At 42.1% G+C, this 21,172-nt stretch overlaps 1 protein-coding gene across 1 annotated transcript in view; it reads right to left on the bottom strand.

Annotated features, from left to right (window-relative positions):
- Positions 1–15,071: 15,071 nt before the first annotated feature.
- Positions 15,072–21,172, bottom strand: part of T265_07498 (hypothetical protein) — a gene marked incomplete at both ends in the record, with an annotated part of 23,991 nt that continues 17,890 nt past the window's right edge. Inside the window, 2 exons of the mRNA XM_009173035.1 lie at positions 15,072–15,238; positions 19,557–19,731. Coding sequence (XP_009171299.1) covers positions 15,132–15,238; positions 19,557–19,731 — 282 coding nt within the window. The remainder of the gene's footprint in view (positions 15,239–19,556; positions 19,732–21,172) is intronic.

The following is a 21,172-nucleotide window of genomic DNA, read 5'->3' as shown; positions in this document are numbered from 1 at the left end:
CAGCAGCTGCCCGGTCCAGACCGAAAGTCGCCGACTCTGAAGAAAAAACGAGTTAAATGATTGAAGCGCGTAAACCAAGGAAAGATGGACTGTCAGTGCAAGCGAGTAAATAGCATGGAACAATTTTAATAATTTATTGCAGGATGCCTCCGCTTCTCCGCGTGAAATACCTGCCATAGGACGTTTATAAAATAAAAAATCTTAACAACACAGAATGTATCCACGAACTCTAATGTATCCATCGAAATGCCATTCTTCGCACAATTTTCTTCTGACCACATCATTTCTTCCACTTAAAGCTTGTGAGGAACTCGACATTTGTCTTCGGAAATCTTGATTCAAACATAACTATAGTCATGGATATGTAACCATAGTCAAGTCCTCGCATTCGGAACGTTAGGTTGCTTTCATCTTGGTGAATTATATTTTAGTGCTATATATGACTCAGCAAAAACAGTGGCATCCTATGAAGCAACATGTTAACCAGGGAAGTCGAAAAGGTGTCGAGCGAAGTCGCCCGGACTGGAACCACGAACCATGAGGGCCGCCCCCAAACGTATCACGCTCGGCCACCAAGCCACAAGCGGCCCCCCGCGCATGCAAATTTCTGTTGAGCAGCTGAGCTTCGTGTGCAGTTGTTGCATGTTTCGGTATGAATCACGTGACTAGGACCAGCCAATCATTTGCTTCAGTTTGGCTTGTGCAAGAATTGACTTCCTTTTGGGAATGTCATCCGGGGCTACGGGTATGTGGTAGTATGCTCTTACGATATCGAGTTTGGAGATGTTCGTATGGCATAGGGTACTTGCGAAATCGTGGATCTATGGGATGGGATACACGTCTGGGATAGTAGCGTTGTTGAGAGAACGGTAATCTCCACAGGGTCTCCAATCACCTTTAGGTTTCATAGGTACCATATGTAGGGGTGATGACCAGTGACTCGATGAAGGGCGGATGATGCCGAGTTCGAGCATGTGTTCGAACTCGTGTTTTGCGATTTGTAGCTTATCCGGATGAAGTCGGCGGGGGTTGGCATGGACAGGTGGACCTCTCGTTTGAATGTGGTGAACGATGGAATGAGTGACCGGTTGGGTGTACTGACATGGGTGAGTAAGGGTTGGAAAATCCCTAAGTATGTCAGCAAAATGTGAATCCGGTAAGATAACTCGGATACCTGTGGATGAAGCTGGGGCACTAATTCCGTTGACTGAGAGGGAAGTAAGCGTGTCTAAGAGACGTTTGTGTCGCACGTCGACAGATAGATTGTAATGGGTCAGGAAATCTGCACCGATGATGGGTGTTTTGGACGTCACCAAAAGGAAGATCCACTTGAACGCACGTCGCAATTCACGGTCAAGAGTAAGGGAACGTTCGCCGTATGTAGCGATGCGGGTACCGTTAGCGGCTTGTAACGAGAAAGGAGCGGAATCGAGGAGTGGATTCTTATGTGGTAGCGCACTAACTTCAACTCCCGTATCTACAAAAAACGTAGACCACTTGAACGATCGATGATGTGGAACAGGCGACTCGTGCGAGGAGGGCCACAGACAGTCTTCGTCGTTACTGACTGGCCGGGGTGTTTAAAGGGGTGTTAAAACGCGGCTTGAAGGAACAAGGTGGTTGACGTTTGCGTGTTTTTGGGCCATAAGATTGGTAATACCAGCACCAAGAGGGACGGGCACGAGACAACGATCTGGATCGTGATTGTGGTCGATGCCTGTTGATCTCTAACCGTTGTAGGCGATCGGTCAAAGCGTCAAACTTGGCTTGTAGGTGCGATATAGAAGCAAAAAGCGGGTGGGAATCTGCAGTTTGCGCAGGGCGGGAGACGGAGTTTACGAGGTTACCGGGTATGTTTCGTGTATCTTATCCGCCATTTGGGCTAGCTGCTCCAAGCTGTGGTCGTCAACGAAAGCGCTGATGACGTGGGACATGGAGGGTGGGAGTTTGTCGAGCCATAGTCGGGCCAGGATTTCCACCGCTAGCTTACGGTCGCAGAGGAGACTGCGCATGTGGAGAAGTATTTGTGATGGCGATCTGTCCCCAAGTTCGACAGTGGTGAATAGATGCCGTAGCATTTTGTTCTCTGATTTCCCTGTCCGACTTATGACGGCCACTCGAAGGGCGTCATACGGATTTTCCCTAGGAATATCTTCTAACAGATCTTCAACTTCTGTTGCTACATCACAAGGAAGGTGCTGGACAGCATACGATAACCGGGTGACTTGGGAAGTGATGCGTCGTGTAGCAAATACAGCCTCCACCTGGTGAAACCATACCCTGGGGTTGCGTGGATTGTAGCCTGGCAAACGTATGCTAATTGCATTCTCGACTAAATCCGCTGAATCAAAGTGTGCGTCTATAATTACCGGGAAAAGGAACAAAATCACGACGGCTTGAAAGAAAAAGCTTTCAAAAAATATCTAGAAATACTCGGGCTCACCAAATTTGTAGTGGTATGGCTACCCAATAAGTTAGTTTACCAGGAGTGTGTGGCAAAGAAATAAAAATAATTACGCTAGGTTGGGTATACAAAAATAAAGAGATCAGATGGAACAGACTCACTAACAATTGTTCTCCTTAAAATAATTCGTCGTTGGCCCAGGTCAGCGAATAAACAACAATCCAATTATGTTGGTCAAGAGGTCTTCTTCTGAAGAGTTCCCACATATAATAGATCCCGAAGATGTCTGAGGTGTTTTGGTACCACAGTTAGTACATGGGACTCGCGAATGACCGCTGCAAGCGCGAGTGAAATCAGAAGAGAGAGTCAGAACACGTGACCACGCTTGTATTATGTGAAATTGTACAAGTGCGCGTTTCTGTAGTTTTTCGTATTCAAACAAAAACGATTATGCAATTGATGAAATACGTAGTGTTATAATGGAAGTAAAATAAAGGTACAAAACGCCACAGCAGATTCCGGCACTTCATTCCTCTCAAAAACTTAAGGACTACTATCATTGTAGTGTGACCTGATCCCAGTCATTAGAAATACATTCAAATTTTTCCGACAGCAACATGTGAGGACACATTTTGCGTGATTCCCGCTGTCGGGGCATCAGCGAAGTAACTTCTGGCCACAGCGCATGAGGATCGATTAGAACCAGAATTTGACAACGTTAAGCAAAGAAGGTATAAAAGAAGAACGTTTTCTCCACACGTTTTGCTTCTCAGGGCCTTACTCGAGTTTTGTGGGTCTGGTCGTGCAAATGAATCAGGTAATCAATTTTGTTTTATCAAGGCTTAATCATCGGAACGCAAAATAAGTGAACTGACAAACGGATTTGGAAACGCAATTGCTAGTCCACGTCAACAGTCAATTCTCTGCTGCAAAAAAGCGGCTGGACACATCTATGAACCTGGATCAACTGAGAAAATGACTCATCCTTTTCCTCAATAGGCCTTTCAATGCCTGTTTGCAAATGATCAGAAAACCTGGGGGATATTTTTCCTTGATTTTTCCGTATTTGATGCAGTGCGGTTCGAATTAGTCTGGCAATCAAATGAACACAGCCGTAATTATATGAACAAACGAGAATACTCCAAGGTGGCTGGCTCACTGAAGTTGGCAAAGGGGTTTTATGTTCCTGTATTCAGTGAAAACACTTAAATTATGTCTGGAGAAATATTCATCCAATTGCGCTACAGAACAACAGGTTCCAAGCGCTTTGAATAGCTTTTGTGAGCATTTTTGCTACGCCCCGATTAATTGTCTTGGTATGCAATTCACCGCTCCTTCGCCCGTTTTCAGACAGGCCGAACTCCATAATAACTTAGAGAAAGAGAGTCATATCGGCATCTTACTCAAGGTAAAGTAGCAAACGTAATATATACTCGTGCTGCTAAGTTCAACGAAAGGAATTTTTTGAATAGGGTTTCACTGCACAATTGTGAATAAATTGAGACCCGTGGCAAGGTACATTGCGTAATGGTTGGAGGCTTTGCTAATTGCGCTGCGACTAAGCATTGCATGTTGCTTCCTGACGCCGGATGTATGACCGAAAACCATGCGAAAAGTTGAACCATAGCATTTGAATGTAACAGGCCCACCTCAGGCTTCCCGTCCCACTTTGGCTTCAGCAATCCTGCACAACGTTTTGGAATCAGCCTGCTTACCTCAAACAAAGTGAAATGCAAATACAAAGGTGCTATATCGCTTTACGATACGAAGGAGTTCTACTAACTTCACCTGACGACATAGATGTGGATCCCAGAATTCCACGAACAACATTATTGCAGTGACAATAATGGGAGATTTTGAAATCCCATTCAAGATTTTGTCCTTCAAGGGATTATCGGGATGGGATTAACGGCAAGGAGCTATTGTATGGTAGTTTAACCCTTGCTGAGAATAAAATCCGTGGTGTGTATCTCACGAAACACTGAAGAGATTTGAATCCGAGGCCCTTTAGCTAGTAGCTGAATACTATACTTTCTGAAATGTGATTAACTCAGACACAGAATACTGTTGCACACATACTTTATTAGTTTTGACTCTTTTTAGTCGGAAGACTTGTTGTGGTGCAAAACAATGGTTGTAGGCTTTTTGTAGCACAAAGTGATTGATGTTTAGATCCCATGGGCACAATTTATACTGAAAAGCCGACAAGCACTATATAGCATTCCATTTATGACTGGATTACATAAGATGCACATTTGACAGATTTACGGCAAGATTCGGACTCAACTTACAGTCGATGCCTTGCCTTTTTGATTAAAGGTTGAGTGGTGCTATATCCAGTCGAGGTGCCAGTTAGTCTCACTGATAATCAACTACCCGCGGTCAGAAGATTTAGCCTTAAGCTACATACCGGAAAGCTGCGAGTCCAAACCGTCCTGGTGATTCCTGAAGCGTACACCGCTGACCATTCCCAATAAGGGTGAAGCAGACTGCAGTACTTAAGGGCTCTTTGGCATTAACTGACTTTACTTACAGGATAAAACTTCTGTTGAGACCTCAGCACCTCCTTCAACAAAGCAGTGTGGAAGGATAAGGTTTTTGGAAACAGTAGTAAAAAAAATTTCTAATGAGGCAACTGCTACTTTTGCAGCCACGTCCTGGTCAGACAGAAAATGAAAATTTTGCATACGGAGAGACTGCTATTGAACCCGATAGGTTTGTTTCAACGAATAGCAGTTTAGTTCTCCCCAGCAGTTTTGATCAGGTGCGAGACACCTGATTAAGTCTGCTTGCAAAACAGGACTTCTTCTTTCAGGGCGACCATCTCGAAATTGGCATCGAAAGGGTAATAGGCTATTAGTGAGTTGATTAATTTGAGAAGCGAGCATTATGGGTCGGTGTTTTGTCCGGACGACGCTTGGCAAGAACCTAACCAAACGTTCAGACGTTTCATCCTGTATTGGCGGAAAAGGGTAGTTTGTGACCAACCAGGAAAGAGGAAAACACAGAGGTCTCACAAACATGTGTTATACACAACGAATGGGAGCCTTGTAGCTTTAAGTACACTCATATTTTTCTGGTTTATGGATTTTTCGGTCTTCACAAAAACCAATAAACAGACCCAGACTAATTTAATCAGTAGTGTGGATATAGAAATCTCGTCACTGAGCAAACATCACCTTGGGGTGAGGAATACTGCGAAGTACTAGTTAGGAAATATCATAGAGAAATTCTCATGTAAGGCTCCATAAGGAGAATACGGGAACAGCTGGAGACGTGGGCTGCGTGTCTATACACGTTGAAATGACCTATATTAAGAGATGAGGATGACCTAATTTTAGGAGGAATGCAGGAGAGTTCATCCGGCAGAGATAGTTTGTTGTGCCGGAAAGCAACCGGCTGGAATGACTAGCCGAAAGCCGGCTTGACCCACCAAAGGATGAAATGCATATTGATACGACGCCTGTAATCTGGACGGATGATGAGTTTTTATGCTGTTACACTGTCCACTACGAAGAGACTAGACCTGACCGGAATCTGATGGTTTTTGTTCCCCGCGACCCATCAAGCTATACTAGAGGGTGTACGTGCGTCACCCACAGTCACTCACATCAGAATGGTCAATGGTTGGAGGTTTGACGAACACAGTCCCTTGGTCGTCCAGGTTTGGGGTTGAAACATGTGCCGGCTCTTGAGGGAAAGGCTTTGGATGAGGATCATAACCGTCCGCCTGTCTAGGGGCAGGCGCCCTGGCAGTATCCCAGCCCACGTACCAATGTGAATTCACGCACGAATAATCTCATGCAAATACGACAGGGAAGCATAAATGTTGTGCACTGATGTTATGCTGTCAGTGGTGATGATGACATTGTCCAGATATGAGTGCACATAGCTAATCTCTGTGGAAAGTTGACGCGGGAAAACTTGAGCGGAAGCACGCACGTCAATGCCTAAAGGCAAGACGGTAAACGATGCTAGCAAAGAGGACGAATTCGGAGCCTTCATAATGGCCGCACTATTGTGGGCGCTTTAGCATCCTGATCTAAACCATTTCAACTAATATGCGTTTTGTTCCAATTTAACTGCGTTAAGCAGTTGGATGATAGCCCAGCATTCTGTTCACCTGAATAAAAGGACGCGAAGAAGTGCTTGAGTAGTAAAAATGAAACTATGGACGCTGCCGGTTTTAAAACATGATTGCCTCGCTCAGTTTCACTACTCAGAGTTTGTTGAATTCACGGGCAACAAATTTAGTCGTAACGTTCGCGCTATTACAAATCTATGATCAACAAACGAGACGATCTACGCATGTGAACGGTCTGGTGAACAACTTGGAAGGCGATAAGAGTCAAACAGTGTATGTTTGGATTTGACTCCATCAGTTGACGAACATTTCAAACATATAAGGCGTGGTGACCGTTTTTCGACGGTAAAAGTCCGACGGGCAGTTAACGCGTGTTGCTGAGAATAGTCGGGTATGCGGCTGCGGAAGACGTGCCAGCGTTTGTGGTGTTCAACTTTTATGGATGAAAAAGACTGCGCACGCAAACATTTAGAAGAAAGGATAGTTTGAACTACTAGGCTACCAGTGAGCAACGCCATTCTTTGTATGAGCTTATTGTGATTATTCGCTAATATCACTTATTTGTGCAGGTGTTAGCAGGGATGGAGACGCGCTTGCTAACAGAAGTAAATTGCGTTGTTGTAGGTTTTGAAGTAATTGCCCGTCAACGGAGAGAGAAAAACAAGAAGTGAGAGATATACTGTAACTATTGCAGACGGTCTGACTTTCACACAGAACGAAAAATGACGGACGGAACAGAGAATTACTAAGAGGCAGCTGCCGAACGTACTATAAGCGTTCAATGACTCATCCGGGCCGCTGAGGATAGATCCTAAACTGCTGTAGCACTCTTCCAATAACCGCTTTGAGAACAATTACGTGGGTGATTATTAATGCTGTTGAATTTTGACGATGAAGAGGGGCAAATTGTATCATAAACTCTAATGGCAGTGCCAGCAACCTGTACAGCCTCCTGGTTTTCCATAGGAATAATCATTGATAAGTGCAGAACACGTGCAACATGACGGTGCTGTTTCACTAAGGTCAAGGAAGAGTATTAAAGTTGTGGCAGTGAACTCAGAAAAGGAGGTGATATATAATAATGTGTCCCAAGGGACATTTGTGTGGTAACTGGGCAAGCAGTTGAAAGATCAGCACTTAGCACTGCCGTCAGAACGACCGAAATTACCCCCATGGGAGACCAGCACCTAATCAGTCTCAAAGGCCCAACTGCAATCCAACCGACAGAAAATGGCGAAATAACACGAGTGGAATATAGAGTGAAAAGATGTAGAAGAATGAGTTTGCTAGTGCAGACGAGGAGTAAGTTCTTTTTTAGAATTAGGATACTTTCAGGACTGTTCTTCCATGAACTTCGCGACAGAAACAATTCGACCATTAACATTCAACTAAGGTTTAGAGAAGGTAAAGTGGGCTCAATCCGGTTGCAATGGTCACGTTAGGAATTTCCAACCAAAGGAGATTTGTTGAAAAGCACTTTAAAAGAAAAGTACGTCTGGCCGCTGGGCTATTTGAAAAGCATTTAAATTGACGTGTCCAGCTGAACACGGCGAGCAGCTGGTCGTTGGCTTGTTCGCTGAGCTGGGCAATTTGATTGCAAACGTTTCATCACCAACCGAGGTGGCATCATCAGTACGTTATTGGGGATCGTAGTAGTGCGTAGCGGTGCGTTGGTGGTTGTGCACAGCTATTATTTCTGGTAAATTAGCTACGCCAGCTGCTAGATTTAAAAGCAAATGTAGTTAGTAATGAACCCCTTCTTTCCTCTAAAGACTTGAACTATAAACGTATGGTGTTGACCGGCAGACCATTTGACCTGGAGTATTGCCAAGATGCCCCATGCGAAATTTCATAGAGTTATCAATTGGATGTTTCGTCTGCCTTCCCTGAGGTGGCCACCAGTTTACTTCTGTCTTTCACCAGGAATCAGGCCGAATCTTTGGACAAGAGGGAGAAAGGAGACCACATACTGTCCAGCAGCGAACAAACTGATCGTGTGATTTTATTGCCAGATGGATGTCTATATCACTAATATTTCTCCATAAGTGCTCTGCTTGGAGATACTTCCAAGAGATCTACACGGAATTCATGAAGAAATTTATTTCACGGATGATTTTTGGCAGCACGCATGGTCAACTACGTAAAATATTTGCAGGAATTGGCGCCAGTGACCAAGCTTTTTTATTTATCATGCAATTAGTGCCATATAAGCACTGACTGTCCTTCTGAGGCATATATCCAGTGGGCGCCTTCGGGCTTTTTAGTCTCTGTGTTTGTTTGGAACAGTTTAATAAAATGGCCTCAATCAACACGATACCCACCCTGGAGTGATGTTTACGATTGCGTCAGTGAGCTGAAAGCTGAGTGTACCAGTATTTACTCGCAGGTGTAGACTTCAGCATCCCTTGATTCGCTGGTGCCTCACGGCTGTCCAATTGACACTTCCTTAATTCGCATCACCTCCTTCGACGCTTCAGTTTCTGAGCTCAACTGTTTATCCTTCCTGCGGCTACTTGACTTTTTGGTGAGATTCCCAATCACAGCCCAGTGAAGACTAAATACCGGGCTTCTTTAGCTTGTTTCATTGGTTTGGGTGGAACCTCTGAATCATTCGAATTTTGTCATTTCCTCGATCGGTTTCTTTTTCTATACTTTATTCTCTACGTGTCAGTCTGCACCGTAGTTAATCTTTAAGTCGTTAGGAAAGGACACTTGCAGGATTCCAAACTATGCACGCTCCAAGGCCCTCCATCCTTTTCAAATTTGAGAGGTGACCAACAAGAAAATGTTACATGAATTTAGCGTACGCATGGCGTTATTTCCCAGGATGAATTTCGGCATCCACAAGTGTACCGCTACCGGACCTATATGACTGGAGTCATATTTCTACTGTGCACCAACTTATCGAAATCTGTTCCCCTTTCACGATACACGGTAAGCTTGAACCCGTTAAGAGCTGGTTTACGAAATTCCGACCAATGAATAAACCGATGTTCATAGGCATTTAAGTTGTTTCTATTCTTTTATTTCATCTAGCGCCTACGAGTTTCGAGGACCGCATTATTGGAACAAGAGCATATCATGCATTCTCCAGCCATATTTTTTCCAATAGTCCAGCACAATGGTTTTCTGAAGTGGAATGCGGGTCGATTCAGATCCTAATAAAATATCAGGATGCAAGCGCATACCAGATTGTTAGGGTCTATTTTCATCTCCATCTCTAAATCGTGCAAAATATTTAGACCAAGTGCAGTATATCACGTGCGACTAAGCTAGATTCTGAGGCCACTAATAAGAATGCTTCAAGGGTTCATCAATTTCTAACAGAATAATGAGTTTTTCAGTCCACTTCAGCTCACAAACTTGGATATAAGCCCAGATCATGACTGGAATACTCTTCACTTATGTTCACATACTTTTCACCTCACAGATCTAAATAAAATCGTGGATAATACAGGATAATCCACAGATCACGGTATATACGTGGTCAAGTTTTGAACGCCAATTGCAGCGGTTACCCAACAGTACCAAGTACAAACTGCGTCTCAGCACCACTCTGGGCAGCCTCGGCATCACAGTCGAATTAAACTTGAGTCCAATGTATTATTCTATTAAGTTATTCCATGTTATATATACCATGGCACACCTGACACATTATCAGTCAAATAAGTGCACTTTAGTCCTCCAGACTGTTCGTCGTAGGGATATTGTGGATGAATATAATGGGTTTTTGATACTCCTTAGAGGATTATGGCTAAATAAATGAATATTTTGCCGGGCTTGTAAGCCACTGATAGGTTGAGTAAAACAAAGGAATTTGTCCGTTTTTTGAGGAGGAATGCCTACTTCGTGATTGCGTTTGTTTCTTCCCGGATTATACAAGCTGCCTTATAACATGAACTCATAATGTTTCAAACGTGTAAGCTTCGTCATTTGGTTGGCTTTGTGGAGGAAAATGTAAATCCACTGTTTGACTACGATGATAAAGTTTTGGGAAAAGTTGGCTTAACCATGAATAGCAGTGTTAGTTTTAAATTAGTGAGTGACATACCGCCATAATCTCAAGAATTTCACGACACGGCATTGTCAAACCGAAACATGTCTGGGGAGGCTTAAAGTACGACGGCCAATTTTTGTATTCCTTATTCATCTTCCAGTTTTCTCTACTTTGGAAAATGACTCCAAATTTCTGACCAATAAAAGCATGATTCTCTAGCGCTTTCAGAGAAAATCAAAAATTATGTTTTAAGTAACATTTGAAGATTTAACTCGGTTGGGTGTACTTGTACACTTGTATGTCGTAGATACTATGGCGGGAGTGATGTGCCAGTTTTAAGATTTGAAGCTCGTGTAACCGAATTTCGGCACTGTTTTTCACAAAGTACTTAGTCCCAGGCTCTTTTTTTGTGCAGTCCTAGCGTGGTGTTTGCGTCAACATAGTCCAGCTACCACGCCACCCAAAGGAAGCACGAGGGGATACTGGGGTTGGGATACTGACAGGTTGCCCGAGCCTAGACAGGGAAAGACAAAAGGCCAAGGTCAGGTTCCAACCATGGATCTTCCAAGCAGTAAACTTGCGCTTTTACCACTGACAATTCTCGGCTTCTTAGTTGTGATAGAAAATAGCGCAGTTCTGCTGCGGAAGACGAAGCATGTAGATAAAACGAGGCAAAACTCTTTACAATATTGCTTCTAAATAAACGGCGAATAAAACGTCCTACAAAAAAAGATTTTTTGTGGGTTTGTGATACGGTAGCAAAGTAAGCAGCCTAATAAATGCTGCATACTGGGCACTTTATTGTACTTTGTGCTAGGTTGTTGGAATTTTTCAACTGCCTATCAGACTCACCTGTAGAATGTCCGCAGCCAATCTGTTATAGTTGCATCGACCAAACCTCATCTCACTTGCTGTTTCTAGGATGGAGGCTTTGGTCACCTAAATGAGCGCATCTCAATAACCGAGTCAGTTAAGGAAAGCTAAGTAAATAAAAGCCAAAGAAGGGTTTACAACCCGATCAGATGTGTTCGGAATGCTGATGATATAAAGTCTGAGTGACCAGACTCAGCATAAACACTTGTGGGATGAAAGATGTTAGCCCATCGGTGCCGCTTTTCGACAAACCAGTGAATGCCCAACCTGAGTATTTATTCTGGTTTCAAGTCCGACCCTATAGAAATATGCATCCTAATTTTACATAGGTTTAAATTCAAAATTGTATGAGCTAAAAATTTTCATATGGGCAAGAAGCCATGCTTCTAGATGGGCTAATCGAGGTGGTAGGTAAATTTGTTCATCTGGAGTGTTCTTGGACTGGCTGGAAATTAGATTATTTCTTTATTCGGCAGGTTTGCCACCGACACCTGTAGCGATGGCGTGACGCGATTTTGTCAAGGGCAAAGTTTACAGCACGGTAGTGTGGTCCAGCTGCTCTAAGGATCAGAGACGTGGCCTCCACGTGCGAAAGACACACGAAAGTTGCCAGTGTTTGGCCATCAGTGCCTTAAAAGCTTTGGTCAGGTTCGGTGGAAACATCGGATTAGTAACTCTGAAGTATCCCAGGTGGTATTATAAAGAAGGAACTATCCTGCGATAGACGAATTAGTCACGCTTCATAGGTTAGGCCGGTTGTACTCCCCATGCCAGTAGACCATCCACCTCGCGGAGCTCTTTTCTCCCAGCCCTGTGCTGAGTGGAACCGACCGATAGGTGGACAGTGTATGAACTGGCAACGAAGTATGAAAAAACTAACCAGTGAACTTAGTCGGATGGGTAACTCTCGCCTCCCTGGATCGGGACCACGGGACTTAACCCACTAATAATTAATGATGCCATCAAAAATGGCCCAATTTCAGTCAGTGGTGCTCATGCATCAAAGTTATCACCTTTAATGTGTAGCTACTCATTTCCCAAACTAAGTAAACATGCCGTCATCTCCAAGGCCTGGGTCTCTTTCTCAAACTCTTCCACCGTTTGGTGACCAAAATGTAGAAGTTAGAATCGATGAGCTGATAAACTGAATGGAATCGATTGAGTCGAATTTTATAAGTTTTTGAACAGCAGATAGTTCTGAAAGTTTGAGCAGATTTACGCGTCCTATTGGAGTTGTACGCTGCAGAAATGAGTATTATCGATCTGCTTGGCTTTTTCCAAGCAAATCGACTTCTGCCGGTGCGCGTTGGCAGCGCCAGTACGACATTCACTGTTGGCGCTGAATACTGAAAGTAAAGTTCCGTTGTTATTCATGTCCTTACATTAACATTGGTGGGACGTGGTCTACTATGAATAACATTGACCGCATATACAATTTAATCACATCCGGATAATAGTAAGATGGCTGTCATCTGAAGACTTGAAGTCCTCATTCCTGTGTTGCATCAAATAACGCGGTTATTCAGCTAAACGCCGTAGGTAATGTGAAAAATGAAATATGATCATGTGCTTAGATTGGTGTGTATTGTAGGAACATACATTTTCGGGTCGCTCCAAACAGTCTTTTAGTGAAAAAATAAGACTTTAATCTGAATGATTGGGGTTTTCACTTGTCTCTCTATACCATGCGGTGTATAGGCATTTTATTCTGCAGAAATCTCGCAACATCTACACCCGCATTTTTATCCCATTGGGATAGAACAGTCTCACTTCTGACTGGGGCGTTTGATTTCGCGCCCAAAGCCAGAGGAAGTTGATAAATCGGTAGAAGGAGGTTATTGAGGGACTAGCCTCATGAACAGCGCCGTTAAGTCCGTTTTTATGCTTTAGAACTTAAGCAACAATAAAAAATGACTCAGCTGCTCTGGTCTTCGGTCCCACGGGAAGCTTTTTGTACCATATTTCTATCCCGTGTTGAATTTCGTACATCGCCATTGCATCCGAAATGTAGCAACAAACTACTACTCGCTTAAATAACTTTGGTGCTGATTTAGCAACTGTCAAAACAAGGTACTTTTCTTGTTGGTGGTGTGTTAGCCACTTCGTTTTTCCCAACCAGCTTTACGGCCTTGTAACCTGTGTACCTGGTGTCGACTGGGAACTGAAAACGCACTTAATCAATTCATTAATTAAATGATTACTTGGCTGGAAGTTGGAATAGACAGTGCGGAAATATAGTTTTCAGTCCAGTAAACTTCAAACGGAACAATTATATCTTGCTTGTCGATAAAATTAGAAAATGTAGGAATCATTCTAAGTTAACGCTGTAAAACGAGACACCTCGGCCAGCAGAATATCCGCAGACAATGTCTCAAACAATTCGTTAACTGGATGTCAAGCAAATAAGTCAGTACAAATGTTATAAAACGGATCCAGGCAACCAGTTTTGTACCGACGGATTTAACTGTTCGACCAGATCACCTAAAAACATGAAAGCCGATTCTGCACATGGCCACTTCAACTAGCCAACGGTGTAGTGTAGCTAAGAACATGGATCAGCGCAATCGAGTCATACTTGAACCAGTTTGGTCTCTACCTAGCATACTGTGTTCCTTTTTGGACACGGAATTGTACCTTAAATTGGAACCTGACCCATTACCATCGTACCTGGGTAATTATGAAGCTCGTCGTCTGTCACGGAAGCTTGAAGCCATAGAATAAAGAAAGTGTCGAAAACTTTGGTCTTCCGTGTACCACAATTTGGCCTAATTAAGCTACGAGTGGTTGCAATCCTCATCGAGTTTGGTAAATAAGTAAATGAAACTTTTCTCTTATTTTTGAACAAACCATTGCTTTGTGTAAGAAATATTCCTCTAGAAAACTGGCTTTCCTTTCTTGACATCTTTTCTTTTATCTAACAGGTGTTGAGCCCGACGATACTGGAAATTAAATACGCCGGCTCTATTTTAGTTTCCCTTTCCGTAGGAGTGATTTGTAAAGTCAGCAGGAGCGTTGTTCAAAACGACTTTAGAGCTACCTGCTGCTTTGCTGTGCAAAGTAAAATTGAAGTAAAGTGAAAGTAAAGTGAAGAACCCCATGTCGAATGAAATTAATTCTCTATGAATGAACTCCGTTCATAAATCCAGATTAAGCGTTAAACAGATGAGAAATCTTATCAATAGTAACCCATTTGCATCTTTTGGCAGTTCAAGTATAGCTTTCAGTCTGAATAAGTTGGGGCAAGAATAGTGTGCACGATAGACATTTTCATCTTGAAAGAATGCTGAGGCACATACACCGTCGTGGATGCGTTAAATGGAGGTAGGTTAGGTATATGTTCAGTTTAGGTTAGGTGTAGTTTAACTGCAACCCTGTCCGCAGTTTTAAACCATGGAATACGCTTTGATTAACTGAACAGGTTCATCCACAGCTTTGAGCTCAGCATAATTTAATAGGTCGAAGTCTTTGAATAGGTGCATAATTTGTGCGTGCGTCTATCCCCACCTGCGAATAAAAAATCGCCAACATATTTAACCTTACATGAGCGCCATTAGTTCATATACATTTATGTCAACTGACGATGCCTGACAAACTATTTTGCTACCAAAATCTGGTTCGCTAATGAAGGAGACTCTGCTCCTTTAAGAACGTTACTCAGCCCTCCCGACCACAGCTGAAGTCAAGAATTTAGCGGTTGAGCAATCCACATGCTTTAATTATAGGAAATCGTTTGTGAGAGAACTTCTGGGAATGCTAGATGCTTGGCAGAACATTCAGCGACCCACTGGACGCGTGAATCGGCGCCGTTGAACGTTGTATAGAGGGTTATTCTGATCGCCATAATGATAACGAACCCCACGTAGCAAATTGTGACCAGATACTAAAACAAGAGTGAGATTCATGAAAAAATTAAGCACCGACAGGAATGCAATAAACCAACTGCAACATATATGCACTCCTTAAATGCTTGCAAAAATGGAGAGCCGTGTAAAAAGCCTAAAAACAGGACAGCTTCTTGTGTAGGCTTGTGAATCAACCAGATAGCATGGCGTAAATAAATTCGGAGGGCTGCTGAAATTTTGGGCTCAGTTCAGCAGTTCAGAATATTATATATGACTCAACATGTCTGCAAAATTCAGCTGTACTTATGTAACATTTTTATCGTATTTTCCGTTCAATGTTGGTTGAACCATCAAAAGTATGTTCATAGCGAGTAGTGTGTGAGGCGCTGAATGTGTGCCACGCTCAATACACCAATGTGGATGCCTACCCAGAAGAATAAGAGGAGATTGGAGTGGGTACCAGAGTGTTGCTGACGGAACAGAGAAAAAGTCCCGTTCTCACCAGATATCCTTACTAACTCTTAGTTTGAAAAACCAGAAAGTAAAAGATTCTTCGAGGAAAGTGGGTAGACACTTCTTTACTCGACTACGCGTGGTTGACTGACACTGATAGATTATTTCCAAGTTTTGATAACAATTCTGAAAACTTGTTCCTTTGCTCTTGTTCATAGTCCCAGTTAAAAGATTTATTTAGACCATTTAAGGCAATATGGTGCTGCCTAGACTCTCCTGCGATTTGGTTATCAATGCATATTCGAATGGTTTTAGTAAATACGAGCTAGAATAACACGCCTAGGAATCCTTTCTGCGAAAGAAAGAAAAAACGAGTTCTTCCACGTTAAAAAAAAGAAAACCGCCGTAAGCACCAATACATGGCTTCTGCCATTGAAGATTTGTCATTAATAAACATCCACGCAGTTGTTTGTCAATAATCCTTCTAGTCTTGTACATTTTGATTCCAGAGAGACCTCTCTTATTTTAACATATCAGTAAGGCCGGACACAGGGAATTGTAACTGAATGAGCATAAAACAGAATAAGCATGTATTTGGTGCTTCAGTGAAACTTAATGTAACACCTCCTCAATTATTATTCGTCATTACTTCCCCGAAACTTGTGACTGAAATTTTTCCAAAGTAGGATTCGTTTCTACTCAAAAATGCAACCGAAAGTTTTGGCTATTTTAAATTTTATTGGCCGATTAACAAGGACAAACTACCGTTTACAGAACAAGTCACGGTGTACTGTTTTTCACACATAACTGTGGATGCCTGCCATTTGAAGTCTTCTTCAGTTGGACACTACTGTGCGCAAAAGCTGTTAAATGGGAGTTCCATCAAAGAATTCTCTTATCTACAAGTGCGTTCACATTAAGTCTGGTACAACCGGAGCCATAACGGAGCTATAAATAGAACAGCTTGCATGGCAGGTTAGCTCGTTAAGCAGACGAGGTCCGTATAATATCCAGTCATCCATAAGAAGAAATGACTGAGAAAAAAGGGAGCGTTCCTTCATGCAACCTACTGTCATGGCCCTAAGGTAAACTATAAAACGGACTACCGTTTTATTAACAATCGCCAATCCGCTGTATAATATTAAGCAAAAGGAAGATTTGTTAGGCTTTCACAATTGCAATTCCATGTGTTTTAATTGTTGACGGATTGGTGTGCTGCGTTCTTGAGGAAACCTCATGAACTTCGGAGGGGACCGTAACTACCCTTACTAAGTCAGAGATAAAAGGTATTTTATTGGAAGTAAAACTGTCTCTGACTCCTTGCATTACACATAGCAACGTAGCTTACGCAGTATTCTAGAACTGATTTGCATTTTCTAACGGCTCTAGAATAACTGCCATATTCGCTGCCTACTTTTTTCCTTTGACGATCACTTCTTTGCATCCGTCCAATTCGTGTGTTCCATATTAGTCTCAATAGTGAGATTTTATTCTGGAGTCAGCAAGAGGCAGCTCGATCAGAGAAATTGCTCGGGTTAATCGAAGCCAACTACCTTACACTAATATAAAGAACAGTTACTGTACTAGATTTCATCAGATAACTGTAACTATGTTGCAATAGGGTCAAAAAAGCTTACAAAACTAGAGTTTCAGGTGATATCTACCTGCATGCGATGATGCATGTTTCATAAAGGAAGTGGTGGTTTGGCGCCAACGGTAGATTAACTTTTCTAACGCTTAGGTACCAGATTCCAGAGCAGTGGCAACTAGCGATGTGAAGTTACGACATGAAAATACAGATGGGAGACGTGAGCTGTAGTCCGGCTTTGTTCACTTGGCCTGCTGCTCATGAACTATAGGGCAAACGCGACGACTGTTGCTTCGAAATATTACCTTTATTTGCACAAATAGTGTTTTTGAAAGATTGAGGTGCCACAAAATCCACGAAAAAACATTACACTCATCATTCGAGTTTGGTGAGCTAGCCGCCTGGTCACAAATAATGGAGTTTGAGACAATGGCACGCCAGGCTTCCGGTCAGGTACTCAATGGTTTGTTAAACTTAAGTGTAAAACCTCTATTCTGAGGCCAGTCTGTGAATGCCAAAAAACGATTCTTCCTTAACGCTCAGTAAATAATGTAGACAGAGAAGTAAGTCTCTTATGGATGGCAGACTTCTGAGAATAAAAGTGGAATGAAAAATAAAAATAGATAAAATGTTCTGACTCTTTCCAAAAAAAGTTATTTCGCTTCTTGTCTGTCAAAAGCGTGCATCACATCTCGATATATATTCACATGTATTATGTCTCATATCACGTTTAATATCTAAAATCAAATATCCAGCCTGTTGAGACTGGAGTGGAACTATTACTTGCAAAAGTTTTTATGATGTATTGCTCAGCGAAGTACTTGGATTATACCGTGTACAGCTCTTATATGTAGCAAGCGGCTTGAGCTTTTACACCTGTTAAGCTGCTGTACGGGGCTATTTTACAGACGAGCAATTATTAGGTACGTGACTACGAGAAATGCTGTAGCCTCTGTACCTATAAATTAAATGAATTGAAGAACCTACAAATACCGGAATGTAACGCACTGCTAATCACAATTTAATCTCAAAGGTTCTGATTGTCATCATGGAATACCCACGATAACCTGTTCACATAGAAACGGCAGTGTTTCACCTGTAAAAATGAAGGAGAATTTCGCTATTGGTTTACAAAATATTTTAGTCTTTGTCACGCACTATCTGCTCTTAGAACCGTAGTAAACAGTGACATGCGCATTTTCAGGAAACAAATGGATATGATTGAAAGGATTTTCTCTGACTCCATAAATGACATTGATCCCGGGATTTTTTTTACAAATTTTATTTGTGCCACAAGGCAACGACGTTAAAGTCCCTGTGTTAAATCTGAGCGACGTTTTGCGAAAGTTGTGGCTGTAATTGACAATAGCGCGCTAAAAGCACACAGCAAAGTGGTTCAACCTGTTAGTTCAAAAGGTGGGTAATCTGCCATTTTTAGAATGTGCAAATGTACTTTTATTTTCCAAAAAAATGTAGGAAAATGAATGACGTTGTGGAGAATGGAGATGTGAGAAAATATACTGCATTTAATTAAGCAATTCTAGGTAAGATATGCATTGTGCTAAAGGGTTAACATTTTGTCGGTTGGTAGATTTGCGAATGGCTCATACAAAGAAGTCCGAATGAATCGTAAATCAGTGACTCAGCAGTTATCAGTCCTGATGTCAGTGGAGTTGACTAACAGAGAAAACGCAGTTTTCGGACGAGTGAAACTTACTGGATGAAAAAACACCAGGGATTTGTTCAGGTTAACACAACAGACATTTAGTATTATTACATTTCATACACGAAGCTTTTGGATACAAGTTCAACAAACTTAAGGACAGTCGAACTTGTGAGTTAGCCATGCCGCATAGAAGAACTAAATTCGTGATTTCTGAAATCTTGCATCCGAAATAGCCTTGTGTTTTGTAGGTGGGAGACGAAGAAGAGTCACGGATATCCTCATCAGGGATAGGCAAGAAAAGAAAAAAAATTCAGTATTACAGTTTTGAATTGTAAGTTGTACATGGTCAGAACCGTCGTCCAGTGTTTGATCTCTGAATAAATCAAATCAGAGTCATAGCTTGAACGGGATTGGCTTCATATGTACAAGTAAGTGTAAGTATTCAAACATAAGCAGGTGCGGCGCCTAGTTTACACTTTTAAATGAATCACCTAGATTACTCACCTCAGGTCATTCCACTTCTGGAGGATCAGAAGCGCAAACAGTTAGTAAAGAGAAAGTGTTTGAATTGTACCTCAAAATCATAAAAGTAAGCTTTTTTTAATAAATCTGACATCAATGCACATCTTGAATAACTATCCGCACTTACGGGTGTTGGCTCGCTCATTGTTGAGCTCAGGGTACATGTAATCTTGTGTAGCTGAAAGGAATCGTTCATATGCCTCTTCTTCTCCAGTAGGAAGGCAAATGACTCCACCCATGAATGTTATCAACAGTATTCTGCATACCAGAGATATGGGTGCCGGTCGTGACTGCATATTTAGCTGCCAAAAAAACGGAAAGCTTCATTTTGGGTGAAAATTAGGACAGTTATCAGTTACGTGAGAAAATGAACAAAAGATGAGGTGTCAAGTATCTAACATACGTATAAATCGCAGCAGCATGGATAAAATATAGGGAAACTTGGTGAACTTCCCATTCTTTGGTTGGGGCAGGGCAATCGGACACAATTTTTGCTATGAAGCTTCTTGTCTGTATATCTAATTGAGCATGCCAGACTATTGAAATAGGTAGCATATAACCATGGCAGTTCCCTTGATGCTTCCCACCTCATTTCTGAATGTGTTTGTGTACTACTAAGTGCTACTGTGCTTCTACGGTCACTTCGACTTTTTGATCACTTTGCTTCATTGTTATTGAAAAACCAAAAAAAGAGTAGAGTAGGTTGACGGAGCGGGAATTTACTAGCACCTACGCATGGAACACTACAAGAGGGTTTAGGTCACACAAAATTGTCGCTTAATCTGCGAGTGAACATAGCGACGTCCGCCCAAATCTTTTTGTATTTTGCCACATAGTGTGACTGCCCTACAAGCCCGTGCTTTTCCTGCTTGAATTCGGAAAATCAAAGATAACTGGAGCCAAAATGTTTCAGTTTGTTATGGTGGAAAATGCTGGCGTTGAGTTATTCACCGCTAAGTTTGTCACTCTGTAAGTTTGCCGGCTTTTTCCGCTTAAACAATCAGTGAAACCAATGGATTAGGTAGCTCTCGTGGAATTGTTTTGGTGATAAAATAATTCCAAGCTAATTTAGGAAAGGGCTCGTTGTTACCTGTATGTCGATTATGGAGTGATCGAAGTTCAGACAACGGCACCGTTCTTCTCTGGTGGCTCGGCCTTCTACTGGTAGGAAAAACACAGTTCTGAATATTTTTGTGGCTTACTAAAAGCATAGTTGCTCATGACATATAAAATTCAATCTGGGTTAATTATTTCCAAATTGGGCACTCTGTTGGAATCGGTGGCACTGAGAGACAAAGTGTTGACAGAAACATGAAGCAAAACGAACGTATTTTATTCAGCTCGGCGACAAAACTGTATGTGTAGCATTAAAATAATTTTCAGTTAAGACAGGCAAGTAATGGCCAGTGTATGGAAAGCAGAATGTGCTGCTGTAAGCGCACGGTCACGAAGAGACAAGCAAGAACTTCAAGTTTCTGTTATCCGAAGACTGCTTTTTGCAGAGCGAAACGTGTGGATGCACCACTGGCTTCAACTTTGGCTTTAGGTCTGTTGTGATATCACATTTATCATGTCCTCCGGAGCAGTTAGTAGTATATTATTGAAGTGGGAACATTTGATGTTCACACAACATACTTTTGGCAGAAAGGAAATGCAACAAACTACGGGGAATCATTCTGATATAACTCATTTTCCCTTTTTAACCAAATTTCCTGATATATGCATATGATATATATATATATA

The sequence above is a fragment of the Opisthorchis viverrini genome (assembly GCF_000715545.1).
Source record: "Opisthorchis viverrini unplaced genomic scaffold opera_v5_177, whole genome shotgun sequence".
Classification (NCBI taxonomy): domain Eukaryota; kingdom Metazoa; phylum Platyhelminthes; class Trematoda; order Opisthorchiida; family Opisthorchiidae; genus Opisthorchis; species Opisthorchis viverrini.
Note: the sequence above shows the minus strand (reverse complement) of the source record. Positions and strands in the feature narration are given on the sequence as shown.